The 13,712-nt window shown below is 36.0% G+C and overlaps 1 protein-coding gene across 1 annotated transcript; it reads right to left on the bottom strand.

Moving 5' to 3' along the window:
- Positions 1–4,099: 4,099 nt before the first annotated feature.
- On the bottom strand, positions 4,100–7,292 carry LOC118798279 (CMRF35-like molecule 8). The gene is made up of 7 exons (XM_036557691.1): positions 7,069–7,292; positions 6,240–6,551; positions 5,728–6,048; positions 5,325–5,396; positions 5,031–5,126; positions 4,769–4,809; positions 4,100–4,524 (listed from the first exon to the last, which is right to left on the bottom strand). Exons 1-7 carry the CDS (start codon positions 7,103–7,105, stop codon positions 4,348–4,350), a joined length of 1,056 nt encoding a protein of 351 aa, XP_036413584.1. The 5' UTR covers positions 7,106–7,292; the 3' UTR covers positions 4,100–4,347.
- Positions 7,293–13,712: the final 6,420 nt, after the last annotated feature.

Here is a 13,712-nt window from a genome sequence, read left to right as displayed (position 1 = left end):
TGTGAGTGTGTGTATGTATAGGCCTATGTACAGAGGCTCAAGGAGGGAAAAAAAACACCGTAAAATAGTCTTGAACCACTTCCCAGCCCAGAACAAAAATTATGAGATTTTGCAAACTAGTTCCAGAGATATTTAATGAAGACATTCGAGAACTTATAAAGCTTGGCTCATGTTTTGCCTTAATCAGGGTGTGGCTATATGGGCACTGCCTCATTTGCCATGAGTTTAGCCCCAACAGCACTACTTTTGGAGGTGCATTTCCTGTGAAATTAATAAGCATATTGTAGCATTGTGCAGAGGATGAGTCACAAGAGGCCTTACTTTCTGCTTGGAAATGCTCTTTTATTTTAAACAAGGCAGTAAAGCCACTTAACACAACCATGAATAGCACAAAAGGTCAGTATTAACCATAGCTCCTCACTTTAAGGTAGGTAAAAACCCACTCTAAGTAACCTCACTGCCCAACACAGCATAACACATATAACACATTTAACATAACCTAAGCAAACAAATACACAACAATGTGTACTTGTTGATGCACTTTCCCTTTCTTAACGAGGCTGCACATCTCCCATGAGCCTCTTCTTATGGCCCATTTGCACACACGCTTGTGAGCTCCAATGACACTGCAGCCAGTGGTGGAATTTCTCTGAAACTGTTCATTTAATCTCTTAAAATCTCAGGCTTGTTACATACTAAGGCTCATTTACTCAGTAACTACAGACACTTCAGTGCAAACTGGTTGAGGCATAGAAACTTTGGGCCTAGTGGGCTTTATCCATTTAAAAGGTTAAAACCCTTTAATGAGATCCAGGGTGCAGCAGGTGGTATGATACACTTCAATATTATCTGTGATAACGTGTAAGCATTTAAAGGTTCTACATCTGACATTTTAAATATCAACATAGCAACAAACAACTATTTTTGTGTGAACATATAGTGCAGTAATGGCATCCTCACCGAATCTCCCTTGAAGTTGATGAGGCTGAAGTTGACTTCCTATTCGCATTTTCCTCTTTCACCATAAATCGTGCAGCAGTTCTATTCTCTGCCCAACGTGCCTGATAATGCAGTAACAGCTGCACCATTTAAGGTGGAACGGGAAAATTTTAATAAGAAGCTGACATCAGCTTCATTGAGAGTGTTGAACAACTTGAAAAGGGATGAGGAGGTTGCTCTGTTTCTGCTTGACAGATGGGATTAACATTAACTTATTTTTGCTGTTTCGCAGAACCAGTTGGTCAGTGTTCCTAATGTTTGTAATAGCAACTGGTTAGCTTCACCGCAGCAACTTTAGCTAGGTTTGCTAACCCATAACCTAGCTAATAGTAGTTACATTGCTTGCTGTGTTGTTGTTCACTCTGCTGTTATATCATGGTATTTGTCCTTACAATGTTTGTAAAGGGTTCTATGGCCACAAAGATAAAAAAAAAAAACAAGTTTGCTAGTCGAGTTTTATTCACCTTGTCAATGCATCCCTAAATTAGGGGGGTGGGGCTTTGTTTGGGGCTTTGAGGTGTATTTCCTTTGCTTCTTTGTTCAAATATCAACAGTTGTTCTCCAGAATTGTATACTGCACCTTTAATTTCCAAGAGAATCAATTAAAACTAGAAAAACCAATACACAATTATAGTGCTTTTGTGAAGCACTCTGAGAAAGATCATCATTAAGTTCTACTTCAAATTAAAATAAAACCTCTAAGATATTAGTGAGTCCTTGGGATAACATTTAGCCTCAAAGTGAGTTGATTAGACTTAATAAATAAATGCTTTAATAGATAAATGTTTTCCTCTACAATGGATAGACTGCTGGATTTATTCTGAGACAATGCAAATTTTAAAGAGTTACAAAAATGTAATTAAAATGTGTTTAGAAGATACAGAGTGCGCTTAAGGAAATAAAAACAAATAATTAAAAAAGGAAGTGCAAATTGTAGACAGATCATCTCAAAGGTATAGAAAAAATGTATGTTTAGTAATATAACATTTGAATTGTAATGCATCTAAGAAATGTTTTGCATGTTAATTTTGGGTTATGTGCTCTATAGCATGTGTTCACAGGGCTATTCTGCTAAGGACTCTTATTGTGAATGCCGGCCTACCAAGAAGAACTGGGTCAGTTGCAGCTTAATAAGTTTGTATATTTTTGTTGTTTTTCATTTTCTGACAAAATTTGAGAAAACCAGCTGCTCTTTACATTGCGTGAAAAACTGTCATGCACCAATGTATTAAAAATGCTCCAAATTTTATTTTTAACTTTAGTTTTAATGTAAGTCTTTACATTAACTTACATTAAAGTAAAGAACATTTTTGCCTTCTGTAAAGTTGCCATTTTAGAGATGTTTTTCTTTGAATTACTGATGATATGCTACATGAAAAAAGCAACAACTTCCAAACATATGATACCTATAACCACAACATTGCTTAAAAAACATCTTGTAATTTTTAGATCCTCTCTAAACAAGGAATTCTGTTTTAATGACAAATTGACAACCAAGTGCACAAATTTCACAGTATGCTTTACTGGAGACAAGAGTCAATGATATCTTTGACAGGAACTAACAAGAAAGTAAGCTGCTATTGACAGCCTAAGCAGTAAGTCCAATTTTACAACTCCATGGTGATGGTTGTGAATGTTTGTTTGAACTATATGGTTTAGCAGGGATAGAACTGTTCAGGTTTATAATCAGGGGTATGTTTATGGTGCAGAAGTTGCATGATTAAAATATACCTTCTGATTTTTTAATGAACCAATAAATGCATGAATCTAGTGCTTTTCCAGCACTCAAAACAATATAGAAGATTTTTCTGTTAAAGTCAAGAGCTGTAAGCTTGACTGCTTTTAATTAGAAGCTTGACTTTTGTACTTTTGATTTAAATACATCAGTTTAATCGCAACTTAAACCTCAGTCCGTAATCCTATTTACTTTTCTTACATAAAAAGGAACATTTATTATGAGCAGTCTAGAAAAGGGAACATATATTTTAAAAAACGTAACTGAAACTAAGAGGTTTTCAAAAACAAATAGCAACCAAAAAATTGTGCTTAAAACTTTAATGGAACTTTCACTGCAACTACTAGACAAGGCACAAGGACTTCAAACACTTTCCAAAACAACCACCATTTACACAAAAACTATCAATCTTGAATACTCAATACTAACAACCTTGCTCGTATATGTTGTGACATTTATTTACATTGTCATGTTCTTATATAAATTATATGGACCAAAATATTAGGACCCCCTTCCTAATTATTGGGTTCAGGTGTTTCAGCCACATCCATTTCTAACAGGTCTATAAAATCAAGCATATAGCCTTGCCGTCTACATGCACATATACTGGCAGTAGAGGGTCGTACTGATAAGCTCAGTGACTTTAAACGTGGCACTATCATAGGATGCCACCTCTGCCACAAGTCAGTTTGTGAAATTTCTGTCCTGCTAGATCTGCCCCAGACAACTGTAAGTGCTATTATTGTGAAATGGAAGCACCTAGGAACAACAACAGCTCAGCCATTAAACGGTAGACCATGCAAACTCAGAGTGCTTCCAGACTCCAAAATCTTGTAGAAAGCTTCCCAGAAGAGTGGAAGCTGTTAGAGCTGCAAAGGGGGGACCAACTCCATATTAATGCCTATGGATTTAGAATGGGATGTCATTAAAGCTCCTGTGGGTGTGTAGGTGTCCCAAGACTTTTGTCCATATAGCTCATATAACTTGCAGTGAATAGTTGCCATTAGAATAGCTATTTAGCTCTGTATGAATCATTACTTCTCCATCAGATTTCATTGGCCAATGGGCTAATTTTTTCATGGACATTTTGGAAAAATTACCTCACTTTAATGCATGCATTATCAAAAATTTTATGTTATATAGAGTAGACTAGATATTTGAATAACACCACTAAGGTTTGACCAAACTAGAAAGCGAACAACTCCTGTTATTACTGATTGTGGAATATCTTAACTGCTTTTACCATATCTTCCAAATATATAGATTGACTGCTGCAGAATGCATTACTATGTAGACTGGGTGGGTGGACCCTGTCTATCGGGCTGTAGGCTGGACTTGGGGAGGATTCAACACCACTTTGGTTTGTGTACATACTTTAGAAACAGCGTGAAACTACGATATGTTGTTTTAGCTATAAATCAGTATCTGAAATTTTGAAATATGAGCCATTCTATTTACTCTTGGAATGGTGTTCTGTTGTGTTCCTCAGTCATTTCCACTCCTGAAGTTTAGACTCTAGTAGTCTAAATTGGATTGATTAGTGTTGGGAATGAGACTCTGGTAGACTGAATCTGATTGATTGGTGTGGGGACTAAGACTCTGGGAGACTGAATCTAACTGGCATTGGGATTTAGACTGTGGTAAACTAAATCTGGTTCTCTACTTTGGGGGTCCAGGTGCTGGTAGGATGAATGTGATTGGTTGGTGTCGAATTCCACATTGCTGTAGACTAGTCCCATACTCATGGAGTTCTGGTTTCCAGGTGGGTCATTTTCATAGTCAGTATCAGCCTGAAATCAGAACAGTACAGAGTACAGATTGTAAGAGATACACTCCATTATGTAGGTCAACTGTCTGTCATATTCTGTGTCAAATTTAAACTTCAAATATTCACTTCCAGACAACCAAACAATTGTACAAATAACCATAATAAATATCTTATTTTCTGGTGTTATTATCTGAAGACACAGCCTGTAATATATTTATGTTAAAAATACTGGAATTAAAAAAAAAAAAAAAACTTCATTCACTTACTGTGCCTGTTCTCTCTGATCTTTTGTTAACATAGGCAGGATCTGCAGAAAACACAAGTCATGCAAATGTCCATTTCACTCCACTGGAGGAAGTGTTTGGCATTATACAAGTGTGGGACTCTATGACAGGACTTGTTTGTATTCTTATCTACTATCTGATTTCTAGCAGTAGTCTCAGACAAAGAGCTTGTCTGTGTCGTTGGCACACAGTGAAGGCATCACTTTATAATTTTGTGTATGATATAATATAATATGAATAGTACCTTGTGTTTTCTTGCATCTCAGTTTGTAGATCAGTGCTGATCCTCCAATCAGCAGCAGAGCCACACAGACACACACAGTGATAATGATAGAGGAACCTGGAGATGAAAGACAGAAAGAACAGACTATGACCAACTTTATCACATCACACCTTTTCAAACAACCAGAAAATCCTCTAGTTCCACTTCAGTTGCAGCTCCTGGTGTGGAGCCCTAAACTACTGAACCCCTGTCTGAAGACATTAAACATGAATATGGCATTAAAAAGGTAGTTATGAATAAAAACAGAGTTCTTACTGAAATTTTCTCCAGATGTGACTGATGTTGGCACCGTCGATGTAGGTTGTAGTTTGTAGGTTGTTCTGAATGCTGAAATGTTTTTAGATGTTATTTTTGATTCTCATAGTCATATTCTCATTTCATATATATATTTTTAAATGATTATTTAAACACAACGATTATTTAAACACAATCCAGTAAAACCATTGATATATACATTATTTTGGATTTTACTGTGATGTTGCTGTCTGTCTGCTCTATGAAACCAACTACACATTCAAACTATCCCTTTTAAAGCTTTTTTTTTTCTTAAATATGTCTGTCTGATGTATTACATTCATATAAATTGAAAATTAACCACATACTGCAGTCATCAGTAACTTTACTAACAAAAGACAGTAAGAAAAGTGAACTCACTCACCAGAAACCTGTAGCTGAATCTCTGGGAGGATAGAGTAATAATTGACTGACTTCCCTCCAATCCCAGCTCCGCAGAAATAAACTCCTCCATCATCTTCTCTCACATCACTGATTCTCACACTGACAACTTTAGAGCTTTTGTCATCAGAAATTGTGAATCTATCTTTCTGAGGCTCAGTGGTGCTGATCACTTGAATAAACTGTTGACCATTCAGTTTGAAGAAGTACTTGTAGCTGTCCTTAAACTCCTCTGGATATTGACAACTGATGATGACACCTCCCAGAAAACCAATCACAGTTTTTGGACTCACACAACATGGATCTGTCAACCATATAAAATACATTAAGTCCTCCAATAATTTAAACTGAGCAGTCATTTAGAAAAAAAAAACAAAAAAAAAAACATACTTGTACTTTCAAACAAGTTTTTGAATATTTATTATTACCATTTTTAAATATGTTTCATTTCAAAATATACAGCAGGTATTTCTGTAGGATTCCAGCGTTTCTCACCTGTATTTATTTTCAGTATCATATCATAATTCCACACTCCACTCCCTCCACACTGATATATTCCAGCATCCTGTAAACTCAGTGCTCTGTAGATCACTGTAAGAGTTCCAGGAAAGTCATGCAGAAAAATCCTGTCTTTATAAATCCATGTCGTCTGTGCTTGATTAGGTTTTATAAAAAAACATTCCTTCAGAGTATTTGGAGTGTTGTTTTCCTTGCAAAAATATTTAGTGTACTCTCCATACACTTGGTGATTGCAGTAGATTATGACAGTGCCTCCTGAGTAGCCAATCACATCAAAGCCCCTCGTACCTGCCAGTCAAAAAGGTTCTCACTTATCAAATTGATATCACTCAGATATCTGTCATTGGACACCTCCAAATTCCCTCATGTCTACAGTGCTACATCAAAATTACCAGTTAAATAAGAAGAAATATTCAAGGTTTGCCACTATTTCTAAGTTGTTCTTAAAATTTAAGCAAATTTGTGATATTGACGATTTTAAGATTTTTGTACAAAAATGTCCGATTTCTTATCCCTTCCATTGAAGCTTGTGTTCAAACGACTCTCAGGTGAAATTCATGCAAATATTTGAAAGATTCTACTTTTCACTCTTTCTTATAATATAATTTGTAATTAACATGTTTGTGTTACATAAGAAAAAAATGCAACATAAAAGCATATCCCCTAGTGGTCTCAGACTTTTAGATCCCACTGTTTTGCAGCACAACAATGAACTTCTTCAAAAATATTTAAATCCTGATTATATAGCTTTGAAAAATTGTATGTTAAATATACAAATTATTTCATTTGAAGTAGTATGACTGACCTGAGATCAGGAAAAGGGTGAAGATGAGGATTGTCATTGTTTTAGCTTCACTGATGTTCACTGTACTTCTGTGCAGTATCTTCTAAAATCTGAAAGTTTCGTTGTTTTTCTCCGAGTAAAAATTCTTTGTAATATGTAGTCCTGTCTGTGTCTGTCTCTGTCTCTCCCTCCTCTTCTCTATGGTTTGCTCAGTTCCTTTTTCTCTGATGAATGTCAGAGTTGCTCAACAGCTTCTTCCACCAGTACCAGATTAAACACAGTTATGTCCTGTGGTGTTTTGTACGTTCATTGCACCAGTCAGGTCTTGCCCTGATCCCTGGATCCATGATCTGTGCTCTATGCCATAACTTAACTTGTTCCACCTATCCTTTAAGGCCGCAGGCATACCAACCTGACACTTTGTTTATGTGTACAGTTCTAAATACCAAAACATATATTGGAATTATACCTCCAGTACCCTTTTGTCTGTCTGTCTTTTGTCCATGCCCTGCAAGACTTATCAACTAATCAATAAAATGTAAATACACTCTGATTTGTCTGTAATGACTGCTTATTTCCTAGACATGTCTGCAAAAAAATCACTGCTCTCACGTTCATTGAAAATAAGAAAAGTTTGCCATGAATTCTTATGACTATTAATTCAAGTTGTTAGTCGCCTCTCCTCCATCATCACATTGGAAAATGAAAGCTGAGCAAGAGTGGGTATTAGAAGGATCTTTTTGCTTTATTCATTGTATTTTGATCCAGTTATTCATCAGAATTTGAATAGTTTAGATTCTGAAATCTTTACTGTCTGTTGAAGATTACCACACCAAAAGCTCTACCTAGATCCTACAAACATTAAATAAAGACTTGTTTCACTTCTTTTTTTTATCCATAACACTGGAATAGGCTGTTGTAGCATATCTACCTCACTACTGGAGTTCACAGGGATCAATTCTGTTCCCCTTGTATCACTAATACCAGTAATAAGCTCACATAGATTCTCTAGTTTTAGTCTTCTCCTGACTTGACCATTGCAATTGCCTCCTTGCGAGCCTTACCTAATATGCCATAACTCCTCTACAGAGCATTCAGAACATTCTGGTCCATAATCTCTCAAAGTTCTCCAATGTGACTGAGATATTCACTGGCTTCTTTTGGAAGCAAGATTAAGATATAAAACTCTGGTTCTTACATTCCAGGTTTTGAAGGCCACAGCTTCTTACTGCCCCTACACCTTGGTTCAGAACAAATGGCCAAAAGTAGGTGGACATCCCTTTTAATTATGGAATTCAGGTGTTTCAGCCTCACACTTCTTTGCTTAAAGGAGTATAAAATCAAGCACATAGCTGTGCAATCTCATAGACAAACATTGGCAGTAGAATGGATGATACTCGATAGCTTGAGGACTTTAAACGTGGCACTGTCATAGGATGCCATTTTTGCCATCAGTCAGTTAGTGAAATTATTGCCCCCCCTAGATCTGCCCCGGTCAACTGTAAGTGCTAATACGGTGAAATGGAACCATCTAGGAGCAACAACAGCTCATCAGTAAAGTAACAGACTATGCAAATTCACAGAGAAGGGCCATTGAGTGCTGATCTATCTAGTGCATAAAATTCACATATTCTCTGTTGCATCACTCACTACTTTGGAACCAATGTTCACACAAGAACTGTGTGTCAGAAGTTTCATGATATGGGTTTTGCTGGCTGAGCAGCTGCACACAAGCCTAAGATTGTTACTGTGTCGGGTCGAGTGGTGTAAATTACACCGCCACTGAGCTCTGGAGCAGTGAAAACGTGTTCTTCGGAATGATGAATCACGCTTCACTATCTGTCAGTCTAATGCATGAATCTGGGTCTGGTGGATGCCAGGAGAACACTACCTAACAGAATGCATAGTGCCAGCAGTAAAGTTTGGTGGAGGAGGGATAATGAGCTTGGGCTGTTTTTCAGGGTTTGGGCCATTTAGTGCCAGTGATAGACAATGTTAATGCCACAGCATACAAAGATACCTTAGACAATTATATCATTCTAAAATTGTGGCAGCAGTTTGGTGAAGACCCTTTTCTGTTCTAGTATGACTGACATCCTATGCACAAATGCCAAGTGTCCACATACTTTTGGCCACAAAGTGTAGTAGCTTTGGTCTTTGACCTCTGGGCTCTTGTCATTTCCTTCCTATACTTAGGCTTGTTTTGCAAGTCACTCTAGATGAGAGTGCCTGCTAAATGAATATATAAAGACAATTAACTAAAGTACTGACAGTCTCTCCTATAATACTGTCATTTTCTCTCTTTTAATTCTTAATTTCCCCTTCTCTTTTTTCACTCCATTTGTTTTTCGCATCTTGCGTTCCATCCACCCCTTTCTCTACTTTCTCTTTCATCAACATCCACTTTTCCTGCTTCTCATTTCTCTCGTTTTTATACTTCTTAATCCTTACCTCTTCCCTTTCTCTTTCACCTACTCCCCCCTCTTCTATGACTCTTCCTCTCTCTTCCATCTTCCCTCAATCCAAATGAAGCTGATTAAATGATAAATAATAATCATTACTAATAAGTATCTTTAGAGTCATGTGTGTTACATAAATAGAGATACAGTGTCCTTCTCTCTCACTTCTGCTTTGTCTAAGACATGCACAGACACACTCAAACACACATACATACACAATCCTTCCCTGCATGTCTTATTGTTTTTTATTTTTTATTATTTTTTATTTTTTTGTAAACCTTCTTTCTTTCTTTCAGGTCAAATAACTAAATGATTGACTGAATTCATATCAGCATACCCTGTATGCGGTAAAGCAGCCCACCAAAATAAAATCAGACAGTGGTCGACATGTCGCCTTGTGGCTGTTTTCTGTGGTTTTGAACTCTACCAGAACTTCCTTGTTCCTCAAACTATATTGGACCACAGGCTGCCTCTAATGACAGTTTCTCCACAGTCATGATAGTCAATTAATGTTACATACAACTAGCTCCAAAGCACTGATATCTAGTTCATCTGTCCCTTGAATTAATATAAATTGGACTTTGGTAATATCTTCTGCCCACACCTGCAATTTCTTAGTTATCTTTGCCCCCACATTTTCCTTTGATATTTATATTAATTTTATAGTTAGGACAGCATCTTTCCTTTTGTGTAATATTGCTCATTTCTAGCCATCCCCCCCGTGCTAGCATATATAGAAATTTGTGCATGCATTCATTACATTCCAGTCAGACTACTGTAATGTTCTCCTATCTGACGTAATCAGACCTAAGAGTAATATGTAATATGGTATTTGTTGTTTTATACAGTATTCTGTAGCTCAGCATTGTGTGCCTCAGCCTCTTCGGTTTGCAATCATACAATCACTAGAAATCTCCCTATAGCAATAAAAAAAAATCTTCATTACTTCATTAAAGCTACTGATGTGAAGGCTAATAATTATAGAATTTTTATAAATATATATATATATATATATATATATATATATATATATATATATATATATATGTGTGTGTGTGTGTTTATGTAGTACTGTAGATTTGTTTATGTAGTGATGATTACATTTTTTATTTAAATATAGATCATGTTATCAAATTATTTTAAAGTCAGAGTTGAAAACTCTGAATCGTGTTTTCAGTGTGACAGTTCTCAAGGTTACACACTGATTTTCAGACTTTGGGACACATTTACTTCAAAACCATGGGATCTAACTGCTCACCATGTGGCCATAAGAGACAGGGATGCAGCTTCATTTTTCAAGTTGATGTTAAAATACAGGGGCGTGGCTAAAATAAGGATCCACCCACATACTAAAACTTTTTGTGTTTCAGTAGTGACATGAAAACATGTGGCAGCATTTTTTTAATAAAGTTTATAAAGTTAATTAAACTCGTGATAAATCAAAATCTTACAGTTTCTCTAGAAAAGTCTTTTAAAAAGTAAAATGCTGTACTATTTGAGTTAGTAGTTAAGATCTCATGACTTTTGTAACAAATTTCAACAACTTTTAAACACAATTGAAAAATTCTATTTGCCAAAAGTTATTCATTCTAACAATACATTTTAATTATTTATAACAACCTTGCAACCTTCATTAGAGAACAACTTTTTTTGTTTTTATATTATGGACTATTGTAGCCACAGTGCTGTAGCATGTGTTTAATTGGTAAGTGGTCTGCTGGAAAGCATTAAGCTAAATCTAAGATCAAGGTTATTTAATTTGTGTGAGAGAACATCCAGAGAATGAGGTGCTCTTGGTGGCCTGTTAGTCCAGCCCTGTAGCCCCTGTGCTTATTTTGTGTTTTCTCTCCTCTAATACACAGATTTAGCTAAAGAAATGGTTGATAATTAGCTAATGCAATGTGACAGTGACATGAGATTTTAGCAGATAACAGTGAATTGACCAAGACTGACAGACTTTTCCAAACCTGTCCCTCACCATTCTCACTTCATTATAGATTGTGACTCCATTCAAAGGCAACTTCTAATTATGGGAGGGAGTTCACTGGTTAACCTTTACAATACATAAGCAAAATGAGAGCTTCTGTCAGTTCAGAGAGTTTTATAGTCCACTCACTTGCTCCTGTCTGCTTTGGGATCACTCTCTATATGGCAAGCTCTCTATGTGAACACACACACGGAAGCAGAGTGGCTATGCTAAGAGTGTAGGGGCTGGAATGAGACTGGGGCAAGTGTGTGCTCTCATTTTGACAATAGTGCATTCTGTCTCCATCTTGTGGACACATAGTGTACTACAATGTCACATTGGTCAAAGTGTACTGGTCAAATCTCACACTGACCTGTAAGAAATAAAATGTTATTCAATTAAAGGTAGAGATACAGAGGAATTTACATACCTGGAGGAAACCCAAACCCCACATAAGGGGGCTCAGTGAATGTGGATTGGAATGTGTATATGTGGACTAGCATGTAAGAGGCTAATTGTGATGCTGCAGAATGATAGAGTGCTGGCTGGCCCAGCCAGATAAACTCCTGCTTTGGTGGATCCTGAAGGCAGGGTAGGTGTCATGGTTTTCTTGTGCTTGTGTTTGGCAGTGTATGTCCGGTTTTCACAAAGGAGACTCCAAACGTTTTCATAAAGGCACAGATCACAATCAGCCCTTTTCTGTTTATTCCTTTGAAAGTTATTCCTACTTCAGCCCCCATTTAGTCCATTCGGCCTTCCAGTAACATCATCCAGACAGACTCTCCTTATACAGCACTTGAGGCATCCCATTGAATGTCTCTGGATGGTCAGGAAAACAGTGATCTTTCATCACCTATGACACCTTCTTGTTCCTGTTGGACAAATACAGAAGTTGGGATGCTGTGTTTGGTGAGCCTACATGCATCTGGAGATCACATACAGTAATAATCCTTATTTACACAGTACTTTTTTATTTTCGTTTAAAAATATGAAAAATACAAAAATGATTTAAAACAGGATGAAAAATCATTGCAAAGCTAAAATTAAATTCAAATTATGGAAACAATAGCACTATAACAAATTATAAAATATAATAACTTTAAGAATAAACTCTCTATGACCACTTTTCATACTGATGGCAACTGTAGGTGCTTTACACTTAAAGAAATAGAAGAAACTGAGGTAATACTTTCTATGAATGTTGCATTTGTAAGCATCTATAAACACATTTATAACATGTTATAATGTATTCATAAGGCATTATAAACATGGTTATAAATATTTATAAAAATGAATTCCACTGAATTACACTTTATATCTATGTTTATTATACATTATGAATTGTTAATATAATGCATTATAAGTAGTGTTAATAACATGTTATAATGTCAGTGCCAAAGAAGTCAGTCCAAGCTTGGAGAGTGTAAAGTAAAAACAAATACCAAGCTAACGGTGGTGTACATTACCTTTCCCACATTGGGTAAAACACTGATGGCAGCACTAGTTTAAAATCTGCCATTTGAAGCCTGTAATGTGGTTTATTGTGTATGTTTTACTGTTTCAGTAAATCCTTCAGTAAATACTTCAGCATGAAGCCTCACTCTTAACACTGGAGGAGGCTTTAGTACAGTATGCTTCACTTTACTTAGAGCAGAGAAATAGGACTTATGAGCTCTTATAATTTGTTACGATCAGTACTTATAATGTATTATGTTAACAATTCATAATGCATAATAAACATGGCTATAACGTATAATGTATTTTTATAAATATTTATAGCTATGTTTATAATGTCTTATGAATGCATTATAACATGTTATGAATGTGTTTATAGATGCTTACAAAGGTGACATTCATAGAAAGTGTTACTGAAACTGAGTATTTCTTTAAAGTCAATGGCAATGAGACAGATAAAATTCAAACAATACAAAAAAAAATAAAATAAAATAAAAGAGAGCCAAAAAAACATGAGATATTACGGGTTGGGTCTTTTCATACTCAGAAAATTGTGTATTCATGCAATATTATGTGTGTTACTCATGGAAGTAGTGTGAAGTACAGAGCATCTGAGGTGCTTTTCCTTGTTCACAAGGGATAGATATGTGTATGTTTGCGTCTATGTGAGCCCTGGTTTGATACTGAAGAGGCCTCCATGGTCAAAATAGTTAAGTAGTGATAGTGACACACAGGTTAAAAAAAAAACAAACAAAAAAAAAAACTATTCAATTTCACAAATCACT

Source organism: Colossoma macropomum, unplaced genomic scaffold (assembly GCF_904425465.1).
Source record: "Colossoma macropomum unplaced genomic scaffold, Colossoma_macropomum, whole genome shotgun sequence".
Taxonomy (NCBI): Eukaryota; Metazoa; Chordata; class Actinopteri; order Characiformes; family Serrasalmidae; genus Colossoma; species Colossoma macropomum.
This window is presented reverse-complemented; position numbering and strand designations above follow the sequence as displayed.